The sequence below is a fragment of the Geospiza fortis genome, unplaced genomic scaffold, assembly GCF_000277835.1.
Source record: "Geospiza fortis unplaced genomic scaffold, GeoFor_1.0 scaffold408, whole genome shotgun sequence".
NCBI classification, from domain to species: Eukaryota; Metazoa; Chordata; class Aves; order Passeriformes; family Thraupidae; genus Geospiza; species Geospiza fortis.
Genome location: NW_005054330.1, coordinates 3490842 through 3505075, shown reverse-complemented (window position 1 = coordinate 3505075; position 14234 = coordinate 3490842). Strand labels below are relative to the sequence as shown.

General features: G+C 36.7%; 1 protein-coding gene across 1 annotated transcript; it reads left to right on the top strand.

The window, feature by feature from the left end:
• Window positions 1–779: 779 nt before the first annotated feature.
• Window positions 780–12680, top strand: CDC45 (cell division cycle 45). The gene is made up of 18 exons (XM_005421532.2): window positions 780–1072; window positions 1380–1472; window positions 1919–2056; window positions 2630–2776; window positions 3706–3761; window positions 4342–4390; window positions 4998–5059; window positions 5449–5499; window positions 6425–6544; window positions 6878–7009; window positions 7384–7482; window positions 7732–7893; window positions 8101–8239; window positions 8604–8687; window positions 9147–9265; window positions 9690–9766; window positions 10996–11062; window positions 11712–12680. The coding sequence occupies exons 1-17, from the start codon at window positions 947–949 to the stop codon at window positions 11058–11060; spliced, it is 1719 nt and encodes a 572-aa protein (XP_005421589.1). The 5' UTR covers window positions 780–946; the 3' UTR covers window positions 11061–11062; window positions 11712–12680.
• The last annotated feature ends 1554 nt before the right edge of the window (window positions 12681–14234 follow it).

The window sequence follows — 14234 nt, the reverse complement described above, 5'->3', positions numbered from 1 at the left end:
ATCCCTTTCCCGGGCGGCAAAAATCCCTTTCCCGGGTGGCAAAAATCCCTTTCCCGGGTGGCAAAAATCCCTTTCCCGGGTATTTTCCCCCTTTCCTACCCTTGGGAACCGGGACAAAGCAGCGACGGCGCCGTGCGGTCTCGCCAGGGATTTCACTGACGGTTCGCCTCCTTCCGCAAAAGTGTTTTTGTGTGTTCTGGATCTCATGCTTAACCATGACATCTCTGAACTATTTATTTTAATATCTTTTTAACCGTTTTGGTGTTTTTTGCTCAGACAGTAAATACTGTTTTCTGTCATCTTTAATGTTTTCCCTGCAACCTTGTAGCGCATCTGTTTGCTACTTGTATTTTTAACCCAGGGTTTGCTTATCTCCGTTCACTGTGGTAAGGTGGTGAAGCTTTTGTTGGACAGTCTTTTGGCATTTCTACCAATGAAATTAGATTACGGACAGTGCAAATGAAAGCATTTATTTAATGTCTCCAGCTGTGAGCAAAATCTCAAAACACCTTTCCCCTAAGACCTAAAACAACACTCACAAAACAAAGAAACAAAACCTGAACCAACCAACCCTTCCCTCCCCCTAAAAAAAATACCAGCCAACTTTGATTTAGGTGAAAGAATTTCTTTCTTGAGTTGCCTTGCTACAGATTTTTTTTAGTTAAAATTGCAGATTTCTGTTGAAAATTAAGGCCATTCTAAACACAATGAAAATAATTGTAGGGCTTGACTAGGTGTGAAACTTCAAAAGTATGTGAGGTTCAGAGGAATCTGAGTAATTACATATTCCTAAAGGAGGTGACATATTTTGGGTATGTGGAGTTGCTTGTTTTTAATATTGACAGATATCCAAACTGGTTAATTTTGGTTGCAGTGTCTATTCAGAAGCAATCTTCTTTTATGCTTATGATGATGCCTATCTGAATTTCTGGTGGCTCAGTGTTCTATGCATTTCATGTACCAGCATGCTTTATTTGGCACCTATATTAATGCTACTATTTTGTTTTTACAGCGTGTTCTTCTTCTTGTTGCTTCAGATGTTGATGCATTATGTGCTTGTAAAATACTCCAAGTAAGTGTTGGTTCATTGTCCCTGCAGGCTGACACCATGAGAAAATATGTATGGCCTGGATCCTGTACATGGGTGTGAGCTGGGGAGAGGGGGGAGCTTCAATCTGCTTTTGTAGCCTTTACTTCCATAAGCTATGGCACTGAAAACTGGTGATTCACAGTCTCAGAGCTCACATAATTTGTCATTTGGGATGAGATGTCTTTATTTTAAGGATTTGCATGGAACAGTCATAGCCTGGTGTAGCCTTGCAGAGAGGTTGTTTCCCTGTTTCCCCTCCCCTCTGCTCACAGCTGTTGCTTCCTTGCAGGCTTTGTTTCAGTGTGACCATGTGCAATACACACTCGTGCCAGTGGCTGGGTGGCAAGAGCTTGAAACTGCCTTTCTGGAGCACAAAGATCAGGTGAAAAATACTGGGAAATTTTTAAGCTGTAGCTCATCTTTCGTAAAGATAAACTGCTTCCCTTCCCCAGTTTAAAATGTCAACACTTAAGCTCATTATTATTAGTGGTTTCTTTAAGCTGTGCTTACAATTTAACACACCAGTAATAAACTGGTCAAGTTTTTAACATCACCTCCAACAAATGTGCTATAATATTGATAGAGTCAAATGAAGTTTGCACACATTTTGAGATATAAAGGTGCTGGTATTGAATGTCCAACATCCCTGAATTATGTGCTTTGCCTTAAAAAAAAATTCTGCCTCAGAGACATCAAATATCAGAAAGTAAACATAAGTTTTGGCAGTGATGACTGCTCTGTAGGTTTTGTAAATGTATTTTCAGTTTTCCATTTTCCTGGCAGTTTAAGTAACAAGCTTCTTCTTTTTTTTTCTGCTTTTGATTGCAGTTCAAATACTTTGTTCTCATTAATTGTGGTGCCAATGTAGACCTCCTGGAAATCTTGCAGCCTGAAGAAGACACTTATTTTTTTGTATGTGACAGTCACAGACCCATCAATGTAGTGAATGTTTACAATGACACACAGGTAAAACTTTCATAATAAAAACCTCCTCAGAGTGTGGTGGTGATCAGTGTAGTGCTTTTCTGTATTTGCAAAACTAGTTAGAACATTAGCTTGTAGGTCAGAAAGCAGCATTAATAAATAAATATTTGCAGGAGTAATGTACGTGACCAGAAAAAATCCTTTTTCCAGCAGTGAAATCTCTAATGTCAGCAATGTAGTAGTTGTCAGTAGTAAGCACCTGTTAATCTTTTTGCTGTAAATCAAACTGCCATAAATCAGAGGATAAACATCCTTTCAGAATGTGACGTGTATTATTTTTCAACATCTAGCAGAACCTAGAATTCAAAGTATTAAGCACAAATTATTTTAACAAGCATTAAAATGATAATGTTTCCAATAATGCTCTAACAAAGGAGTATTAATTTTTCCTTTTATTTTCTATAAATCAGTGTGGTATTTGTATTAAAAACCAATGTTTTGGTATGCCAGGAATTAATACAGCCTAAATGAATTTTTAGTTTCTTTTCTAAGTAAGAGTGAATTTTGTTCACTAAATAAGATTCTTACTCTAAAATACAGTTTTGTCCTTGCTAGATTAAGCTGTTAGTCAAGCAAGAGGATGATCTCGATGTTCCTGCTTACGATGACATCTTCAGAGATGAGGAGGAGGAGGAGGAAGAGGAGTCAGAGAATGAAAGTGACGGCTCAGAGCCCCAGGAGAAGCGCAGACGTTTTGAGGAGGTTTGTTCACCGCTCTGTTCTGAAAGGAAGAAAAAGAACTCTGCTATTACATATATTTGACATCATAGTACTATTTGAGTTTAAAAGTTGTGTTCTGTTAGATCACAAATCCAAGTGCAAGATTTAAAAATAACCTACAACAGCAGGTAGTTTCACATAAACAAAATATTCATTTATCTGAACTACACAGAAATATTTTCTCGAAATTTAAAAAAACATGTTTGAACTTACTTATGCATAATTCTTTGTATAATCAGTGAACTGGAGAGATCCATCTCCTAATATGTGCTGTGGGCTTGGCAGTCCAGCAGTAGAACTTGTTTAGATATTAACTCCTTTTACAAAAAAATTGCTTGAAAAGATACAAGTTTACAAATTGTTTAGCAATGCATTTTATCTGTGCTTGTAGCAGTAACTAACAAAAGTCTGTTAAGTGTACACATGAAAATTAATTTGCCTTGTTACTTGTAGCATATTTTCTATTTATATTACAAAAGCAAACAAAGGCATGAGACCAGCAACATTAAGGGACAACTAAATATGAAGACATCCTTAGATTTAATAAATATTTCATGTTATCTTTGTTATGCTCCCATTAGCATTGTACTTTTTTCCCCTAGTAATTTGAAAAGGCACTATCTTAGCCAAAGAAGCTGTCCAATTCAAAAGAAAATTACACATACACAAAAGCTTTTCTCAGATCTGTTAAATATTTCACAAAGATCTTATGTGTGCTCCTTGGCAATATTTTTGGTAATGCTTTTCTCATTACATATTATTAATGGCAATTTTTTTAAAGGAGAAGAAATATTTTTGGTGACATTTTAAATTACATTTTTAAAATTAAAGTTTAACAATTGAGGTATCTTGATGCTAATCTATTAGAATATTTTTTCTAGCTTTTTAACATCCTGGAAATTAATTTACAGGAGGTAATAGAGAGGACAATGAAAAGGAGACAAAGGAGAGAATGGGAAGCACGCAGGTGTGTAAATGGGTTTTTCTTATGTTGCTTCTTTTTCTTTCATTTTTTATTAAAATCGTGTTAAGAATACAAACACAAGATAACAAGCAGTGATTTGCAAGATGCTTTGGTTATAATTTTGTTTAGAAAGTTGAGAGAGATATTTAGTATATAAACTGTTTAAATGGAGGAAATTGTAAATAGTAATTTAAAATTTGAGTACCAGTAGGTGCATTGGCTCATTTCAAACAGCTGTAATGTTCTTGTCTGTCTTGGGGTGAAATTTGTCCTTCTGTTTTCTACTTTTATAATCCCCCTGTAGTCAATAGGAATGAGCAGGAACAAATCAGACAAAATAGGATTTGAGGAACTGTGATGTAAATATTTTTCCTTTTTGCTTTATGAGTACATTTCAGTGTGGTTTCCACATTCTTACTAAAGTCTAATTGCTTTGCAGATAAACATTTTCTAGCCCAAGTTTAATATTTTTAATTGCTAAAATAAAATTTAAATATTAATCACCATTTCTAGCTCTTTTTTTAAATTTGCTGCAATGAGCAGTTCCCCACTTAGTCAAATCTGGTTTTTTTCCCCATTCTAGACGAGAAATTCTTTTTGATTATGAACAATACGAATACCATGGGACCTCAGTAAGTATAAACTCTGTTTGCCATAAAACTTTAAGGTGACAGTGTAAATGTAATTTGACAATATCCAATGTTATAATTATCTATTTCAATTATATAATTATCTAATACTATTAAATATAATAATATTATTGCATCTTGCATTTTTGTATCTTATTGTGTATATATGATGCAGTTTATATATATATAAGAGGTTTAACTCAGTTTAATGTTTTATGGCTTTTTTTAGATCTTTACAAGGGTATCTATCTATTTACAAAATACTGTCACAAAAAGACTTGAACATGTAGGGATGTTGTTTTTTTGTCTTTCAAAGTGTCAGGATATCCCAAACACAGCACTTAGGGCATCAAACTGTTCTTTCTGTCATTTGGCCTCTGATTATTTATATTTAATTGTTTGCTTTATATATAATACAGGTTTACAGAGCTCTCTAGAATATTTTTCTTTCTGCTTAATATCTTAGGAAGGAGCTGGCAGATTGTCAGACTGCAGGGTGATTTCTAGGCTTTAGGAACGTGCTAGGACTTGGCAGATTGAGCTGTTCTGTTTGTTTTGTGTTCTGTTTGTGTCTTGTGTTCATTTGTTTTTTTGCTTCTCCCTCCTGCAGTCTGCAATGGTGATGTTTGATCTGGCATGGATCATGTCTAAGGACTTGAATGACATGTTGTGGTAGGTTTCCTTCATCATTTTTTGTAGAGATTGGAAGCTTAAACCTGCAACAAAGGCAGGCATGATTTCCCAAGATTATTTGATTTCACTATGAGATTCCAGTTTCTTTTGGGAGTGGATACTTGTCTTCAACCAGAGAATGCATCTGTGTAAATTAATTAAAAGCAACATCAGATTTTGCATGGAAAAAAGGAGAATGGTACTATTGTGTATGTCTGCAAAAGAGGGAATAGTAGTAGATAACTTTGTTATTAACTTCTCTGTACTGCTGGTAAACAATGTTTCTGATTTGTTCTCTTACATACTTAGAGGGTTAATATAATATACTCTACTGGAATATTTGTTGGTTTAACCTTTTTTTTCTATTCCTTTTTTTCCAAAAAATTTAGGTGGGCTATTGTTGGCCTAACAGATCAATGGGTCCAAGATAAAATCACTCAGTAAGAAAGTTTTTTTTAAGTTTATCTTTTTTATTCTTATTTTTTATTTATTTGTCTATCTTTTAAAATTTTATTTTTGGGAGTATCTAGGAGCAATTGCTAGAGATCAGGAAACATAAGGGCATTATTATAACAGATATAAGTAATTAACAGAATATTAAATATAGTAATGCCTGAATGTGATCTGTTGCCTCCAAAAGATAGGAATGTATTTATTTAAAAATATTTTTTATTATTTATAATTTTTAAGCTAACTTTGTTTTTCACAAAATTATAAATCAATCACTCCTAATCTGGGAGGAAATTGTGTTTAATGGTAGTTTACCTGAGCATGAACTTGATACAGCTTTATTAAAGGAAGAAACTTTTGTATGTTCTGTATCCTCCAGGTTCCTTTACAGTTTTAGTTAACAAGTTTCAGATATTTTTTCCTCTTTTTTTATTTTCTACTAGATATGATCAGAATTCTAGTATTTTAATTCTGGTGTTGTATTTTTATTAATACATGGACATTTTAAAATAGATAAGTGTAGTAGTATATTACACTTATCTTGTAATATGCTACAAGATATTTCTGATTTCTTCGGTCAGTCTATTGTTTGGTTTTGTAGTATTATTTTGTTTTGTTTTGGATTTTTTGTGGGGGTTTTTTTGTTTGGTTTGGGTTTTTGGTTTTTTAAATTTTAATTGCTTGGGTAAAAAGATGAATATTGAAAAATTAATCAATTTTTCAATAATTGATGAATTATTAAAATAATGTTTCAATATTTCAATAATTTCAATAATTATTTAACTAGTTGAGAGGTTTTAAATATGTATCTACAATTTTCATGCTTTAGACTTTAGGAAGCATTTTTATTTTCTGGTAATCAAGAACAAAAATTCCCAGGCAGAAGGTGAAGTGACAGACTTGTTTGTGTTGCAGGATGAAGTACGTGACTGACATTGGGGTCCTGCAGCGCCACGTGTCCCGCCACAACCACCGCAACGAGGACGAGGAGAATTCCCTGTCCATTGACTGCATGAGAATTGCATTTGAGTATGAGTATCCTTAGAGAAGGTCTGGGCTGAACCCCTCTGGAGTTTTTATCTAGGGAAAAAAAAATGCCAGCACGATCTCTGCTGAGAATGGAAATAAAATAAAGGGAAATGTTTTATGGTGGATGAATCCCTGTTTCAGCTGCTCATGGGGCTTCAGTTCAGCTTAACCTTCAAGAGCTGGTTACAAGTCACCATTGCTACTCTTGGGTTACATCACCTGAGCTTCTCACTGCATTTTATGCAATATGTAAGGGCAGCTGAATCCTTTCCTGCTCGTGGAGTTTGTAGGGTCAGAGGATATTTGTGTTTGCAATTATTTGCCATAACTCCTGCTCAGCCTGCGCCTGGCACTGTACCAGCACTGGTCTCTCTATGAAAGTCTCTGTAACACCTGCTACACCTCTGCCAGCCTCAAGCTTTGGTCTGTACAAGGGCAGAAGAGACTCCAGGAGTTTTTGGCTGACATGGGGTGAGTTATAAATATTTGGATAATTTTTTTCAATGACTTACAGGAGAATATTCAGAATATAGCTTGCAAGTACTCAAGCTGTCAGCTTTTAAATATGATTGTGGGGCTCTGAATAGGTGGCAGTGTCTCTGAGTTACACAACTTGTGTATTGGTTTACAAGGAACATTTGCTGTATGCTTTTATGGAATAGCAGCTCAGTAAAGTAACCTCTGCTTCCTTGTATCCACTTTTCAATGACTGCAAAAACAAATGCATGCAAGTTTAGCCAGACTTAACCTTGTTAAATTACCAAATAATTTTAAAAGTCCTATGAGAAAAAGGCAAAATCTTCTTCTTGTTTCACACCTGTCAATTTTTTTCCTCCTGTTCTTAGTTTGCCCTTGAAACAAGTGAAACAGAAGTTTAATTCCATGGACATGGCTTTGAAAGAAAATCTTCGGGAGATGATTGAAGAATCTGCAAACAAATTTGGGTAAATTGTTTTAAATACAAATGTTTTATCTGAAAATACTTTTCAAATAAGTTCAAATATTTTTGTATGAAGATGATCTAATATATTGTTTTTAAAAATATGATTCTTAGATTGACAGAGTAACACTGGATTTGTTGCAAATGTTAGCATAAGGTTTTTCTCCATGTACTTAAGATTAACAAACTGGGGAAACAGCTGGTCACTGTTGGTAATGTTAACGAACTTTTTTGGGTTTATTGCATTTTGCAGAATGAAAGATTTGCGAGTTCAGACTTTCAGCATTCACTTTGGCTTTAAGAACAAGTTCTCAGCAAGTGACATAGTTTATGCAACAACTTCTCTCATGGAGAACATAGAGAAAGAGGGGCCTGAAACAACTAATTTCATTAAGGCTTTGGACAGTCTCTCCAGGTACTGAAAATACGCCTCTTTTTTAAAATTTTGCAATTTTATTTAGGCAAATGTATTGAGATTATGGATCTAAAATATAAATTGTTGCTTCATAAGCTATTGAATAAAAAAATCAAAGTATCCTTGTGAATAGTATTTTGATATAATTTTTATGTGAAAAACTTTATTGTACTAAGGAAGTGTCTATTTTTATTCTTTTTGTTGCAGGGGTAACCTGGACAAGCTGCACCAAGGACTGGACCTGGCCAAAAAGCAGCTACGTGCCATTCAGCAGACAGTGGCCAGCTGTATTTGCACCAACCTTGTCATTTCCCAGGGGCCATTTCTTTATTGCTCCCTCATGGAGGTCAGAATTGTGTGTTTGGGCTCTCATTTGAGACTCCTTTTTGACTGTATCATCCTTGAATAACAGTTGCCCTAAGTGCTTGGCACAGCAAGAATGACTCTGTAAGAAAGAACCAATATCTCTGTACTGTGCTGTCCTCTGATGGGTCAATATTGACATTGCTGTGAACTCCCAAAGGCAGAATCACCCCTCATAAAAGGGAGAGGGCTTTGCTGCAAAGCTGGGTGAGCTCAACCTCCTGTGTTGTAATGGTTCTTGGTAGTGTTCTTTGAGCCACACACAGCTTCTAGACTTGTTAGTAGATAATAAAACTAAGTGTAAGAATCATCTTGGGCCGTAATTAAAATAATTCTTCTTTTCCTAGGGCACACCAGATGTGAAACTCTTTTCCAAACCAGTGTCTCTATGTCTGCTTAGTAAATACTTACTGAAATCCTTCGTTTGCTCTGTAAGTAAATCAAAAGCATTTGACTCACAAACTTCTGGCTGGTGTAGTACTTACTGTTCTGTCAGATACTTGCAGTTGATTATTAAAAGCATTAGAGGAAACTATTAATAATTTTCTGCTGATTGGATGATTTTAGAATATTTCTGAATGCTGCTCTAGGGAAGATACCTATTTGGAGACTTCATAGCATTGAGTTTTCATTACTAAGATAATAACAATCTAAACATTATGTAATTTTGTAAGTTTTGAGGGAGTACATCACTGAAATTTCTGTTAGTCCTTCAAGGGACTTTTACTGTAAGGAACTAGTGAATTAAGATATCCCATAAAGAAATCACCTTCTTTGAACTGCAGAATATCTGTATCCTTAGGTGGCTATTTGTAATGCTATTTCACATGGAGAGCTGATATTAAATTGCTTTCTGACCTTGTATAACAAGGAGGCTTTCTGACTTCCAGACAAAAAACAAGCGCTGCAAGCTGCTGCCCCTGGTCATGGCTGCACCCATGGATGCTGAACAGGGAACTGTGATCATGGTGGGGATTCCTCCAGAGACAGAAAGCTCAGACAAAAAGAAGTAAGCAAAGTGTTTACAAGTTCTAAACCTGTCTCTGAAGCAAATATATCTTTCCTGTAGTATTTAACGCTGATTGTGTTGACTTGAATGGTATCCTTCTCAAAAACACACCTTCTGCATACTGTGTGCATGGGGTACTTTATGAGAGGATACATATCTTGAAGCAGGATCCTTGCAAGGTTTTTCTTTTCCTTCCCTCTTAAAAGAGGGAAATAGTTTACTATATGGCCCATGACTTCATTTCTAAAAGCCTCCAATGTAAAAATTTTTGTAAGTGAATAAGTGAGGTGTGTGTTGAATACACAGCACCTGTAAAAACATCTGGAATTCATTTCCACCTCTCAGCCAGGAAAAAGTTCCTTGCTTCTACCTCAGTAAACATCCTTTCCCGTGACGCTCATTCGTATTTCTACTCCTGCCTCAGCTTTTTTGGAAGAGCCTTCGAGAAGGCTGCAGAGAGCACCAGCTCCAGGACGCTGCACAACCACTTCCAGATGTCCAGTGAGTAGCGGGGCCCGCAGGGGGCGGTGCTGGCGCGGCCCGCGGGAGGCTCGGCCTCGCTCCGAGCCTGCCTGCCGCTGCACAAAGCACAGCACCCAGGCCGTGCAGAGATCGCAGGGCACCCAGCCCAGGCACAAAGCACAGCACCCAGGCCGTGCACAGATCGCAGGGCACCCAGCCCAGGCACAAAGCACAGCACCCAGGCCGTGCACAGATCGCAGGGCACCCAGCCCAGGCACAAAGCACAGCACCCAGGCCGTGCACAGATCGCAGGGCACCCAGCCCAGGCACAAAGCACAGCACCCAGGCCGTGCACAGATCGCAGGGCACCCAGCCCAGGCACAAAGCACAGCACCCAGCCTGCCTTTGTCAGACAGTCTGTGTTCTGCATGCCCTGACGGTTTGCACATGTGCACCTCACAGTCCTTGATGTTGTCTGTGAAGGCTTTAAATTTAGCAGCATGGTATTGATGGGACACTTTAGCAGTGAAAGCAGCCTACCTTGCCCATGCTTAAAAAAGAGACAGGCTTTTTAAACAATACCTATCTATGCATGTTAAGCATACTCGGAAATATTCTTAGATTTAAGAAGTGCCTGCTCTGTTGTGGAGTGAGCACCTGTGGTGGTGTTCATGGGGTCCCAGGATGAGGGAAGAGATGAGAATCTTGACTCCATGTTTCAGAAGGCTGATTTATTATTTTGTGATATATATTATATTAAAAGAAAATTATATACTAAAGCTATACTAAAAGAATAGAAGAAAGAATTTCATCAGAAGGCTGGCAAGGAATAGAAATGGAATGATAACAAAAGCTTGTGACACTCGGAGAGTCTGAGCCAGCTGACTGTGATTGGCCATTAATTAGAAACAACCAAGATGGACCAATCAAAGATGTACCTGTTGCATTCCACAGCAGCAGATAATTATTGTTTTTCTTTTCCTCTGAGGCTTCTCAGCTTCTCAGGAGAAAAATCCTGGCAAAGGGATTTTTTCAGAAAATATCATGGTGACAAGCACCTGCAAATTCGTTTGCTAATATTTAAGCACAAAATAAACAATATCCATTGCATTTTGTCCAAATTGCTTCTCCTTAAAGATGGGTAAGGATATAAATTGGTATGCTCAGGCTTATTGTTCTTCAAGAGAAGATACCAGCTATATCTTCTGGTGATATCTGGTATGTCTTTCAGTTATTTGCATCCTGTAATAAAATATTTCATATTTTAGTAATTGAATTGAAAACAGAAGATCGGAGCAAGTTTCTGGATGCACTCATTTCTCTCTTGTCTTAAAGGTAAGACACTGTAAGGATTACTTTAAAAATTGTTATAAATCAAGTAACCCGCCACTATCTGTAGAATATTTTTTAAAATATGGCAACTTTTAGTGAAAATATAAATTGAAGCTAAGAGTTTCTTACAAAGACAACTGTTTTCCTTTGGAGGAGGAGGCAGACAATGTGAAAGCAAAATTTTTTCATCCTTAAGAGATTTATATAAGTTTCATCATCCATGAGCTTCTCTGTTATTGTTCCTAACTTTTTGTGGCTTTTTAACTTATGGTGGAAAAGGAGCATCAGTTTGTGTTGTGAGAGAAATGGCAATATTAGCTAATTGTAGCTGATCCTCTGTTACTGACATTTAATTCTGATGGCTCGTTTGAGCTCAGGATGGAATTTTGGCCACAGCAGTGCCACTGGCTTTGGTGTTAATGCAGAATTTGCATTTTTCTTTCCCAGTGTTAGGGTTGTAGCCTAGGTTGGTGTGTAGTTTCTACCTGGAACACAGAGATGGGGATGTAAAGTTGTCAAGTAGCTGCACACTGGTCCAAAGCAGCTTGTTAGACAGCAGAGGCATGCATGGCTCACAGGATTTCTACATCCATTTGTTCCTTTCTTTACCCTTTGACTACTGATTGTTTTGTCTTCTGCTCTTGTTATGCAGTGGTGCCTTTTGGCTCCTTGTGCTGGAAGCTGAGGATGAGACCCTCTGAAATGTTTTTGGATGTTCCAAAGTTCATGGTGCTGCAGTTTTGGTGTGTCTTAGGTACTGGTACAGGCCTGGACTGGTGTTTTTATGCCTTTTGGGAGGTCAAAAGGATTTTGATCTCAGCACAGAGATATTGAACACTTCTTTTTCTAAACATCCTACCCTGGTAATGGCAAAGGCTGTGACCTGCTATTTGTACATTGGATTTCTATTTATCAAGCCTGCTTTTAGTAGTAAATGTACTCTTGTGATGTTCAGTTGTTGACTGGTAACAAAAAATAGGTTTTGAAGTTCCATATTTATATTACTGTTAAATTGTACTTTTAAAATTGTCTTGAATGTTTTTATTTTTTTAATCAAACTATTTGAAACTCTCCTTGAAGTTCTAGAATGCTGAAAATGTTTTTTAGTATTATCAGATTGAAGTCTTGTAGTTTAACTGAAAGACTTGTTTTGTGAGAGGAGTTTTTAGATTTCGGGGTTTTTAAAATCCAAATGCCGAGTAACTGCCAAATACCAAATGAAAAATCCAGGGAATGCCAGCATCAATAAAGCCTTTTTAGTCATGCATTGTGATACTGCATTGTCACTTGTAGCTTAACTCTGGGAATCATTTTCCTGGAAAGAGGCTGAAGTACTATGATAACTCTGTGTAGAGTGTAGCACTGTAAATATTGACAGCTTATCCTGTTCCATAGCAGATTTCATTTTACTTTGGTCATATGAAATGGCTCCTTGGCCTCACCCTGCTGTGTATATGTGTACATGTGGAATGCTCTTCTGCTTGAAGTGTTTGTCTGAATTCACTGTGACTTCAATGTTTTCATGTATTGGAACAAATACATAGAGGTTATGTATCATTACATCATTCTTTGTACATATTTTAATACAGATTAATTTAATATTAAATGTGATTTAAATGTAGCCAACAGCAACCTAATTAAACTATCTATTTTTATTCAAAAAAGAAGTTGGTTTGGGTTTTTAAGAACTTTTTAATGTGTTGTCACCTTATCTGAATAAAATCCCTAAGCCAAGCTGGCATGGCCAAAAAATTGTGCTTCCTAAGATAAAGCAAAGCTGCCTTTTGGTCTTGCATGCTTGCTAGGTAGTATTGGCAATAAATTATATTGCCCCTTAGCAGCTCATTTTGGGTTTTACAGCATACAGGAATTCTGTCACTTTTCTGAACCACCTTGCTGGGCTTTAGGTCTCTGGAAATGGAAACACAGAAGTTTCTGCTGTCTTTTGAACACATAGAGCCAGGACAATTGATATGTAAATGCTACAAGTCTCTGTGACAGTGGAGTGCACTTCTAAATATTTTCATTTTATCTTTCAGCTGCAAACTGCTGGGTGAATGAAATCAAATCAGATAAATGTAGGAAATTAATTTATTTATCACAGAATAATCACTGCCATTTCTGCAGTATTTAATGACTAACTAGTTCAGCCTATCGTATATTTAAGACTTCTTTTACTAGGTGATTGTCATGATTTAAAAAATGGACAAATTTTCAGGCACAAGCACCCTTTAGCTTCAGCATGTTGTGTCATACTGGGAGGATGAGAAGTGGGAGCTAATTTTTATGTTGGGATGTGTTGGTAATTGCTTCACTGCCAAGTTCTTCAACCAAATGTGTGTAACATAAAACATAAACTGTCCTTGTCCCTCCTTTACTGGTTTTGTTGGTTGGTTGGTTTTTGCTGGTTTTTAAGGTTCAATTTTTCCTAAGGTCTGCTGGAAGTGCCCAGAATGCTTTTGCAAATTTTAGAATTGATCAGCTGTTGAACTGATTCCCAGGTAATCCAAATGTGGCCATAAATCAGTCAGGAGTGTGGAATGCTGTGTAAAAAGAAAGTTATTAAATCTACATGGACACCTGGAGGAGTCTCTGCCAATAGAGAAAAATTTTACATGTCAGCATTTTACAATGTGGGCAATAGAATCTGAGGTTCCTTATGTCGTTTATTTTAGGCTACAGAATTTGTTGATTAATATGTTAATGCTACCTGGAGAATAATTGTGTGAGGAGATTGTGGAGCAGTTTCATTCAGCAGCAATAACTTGGTGGTTTGAGTGGCCCATTGAAATTTGTGTAGATTGGGTAAAATGGTCACTTGACATCTCTGCCTGAAGAGATAATTATGCTTTTGATTGATTATCCCAAACAGAAACTGTGGCTCTAATGACTCATTTTAAAATAGAGCACTGAGAAATCAGCTTAGCCTCTGAAATGTACAGCCATGTTCCACCTAGCCATGGCTGAATGCAAATAGAAACATTCCCTAAGGATTATATTGAAGCTGCAGTAACTCTTCCAATGTTTGCTTGCTGTAACAGCAGCCTCCTAATCAGTTCTTTAAATATTTCTGCTGCTGCTAATCTGGGAACAATAGCAGTATAAAACAAATCCTTTAAAATGTTTTAGTTTTCCTTTAACAAAATAAAATGCTGAAAATCCTTAAATACCAAAG

What these genes read in the sequence shown, in the direction of transcription:
- CDC45 (XM_005421532.2), top strand. Translation starts at nt 947, where the DNA reads ATGCATTTCATGTACCAGCATGCTTTATTTGGCACCTATATTAATGCT. An exon ending in AGAATTGCATTTGAGTATGA is followed by an intron (nt 6,545 to 6,877) that starts GTATCCTTAGAG and finishes ACTCCTGCTCAG; the next exon opens with CCTGCGCCTGGCACTGTACC. An exon ending in GAGTTTTTGGCTGACATGGG is followed by an intron (nt 7,010 to 7,383) that starts GTGAGTTATAAA and finishes TCCTGTTCTTAG; the next exon opens with TTTGCCCTTGAAACAAGTGA.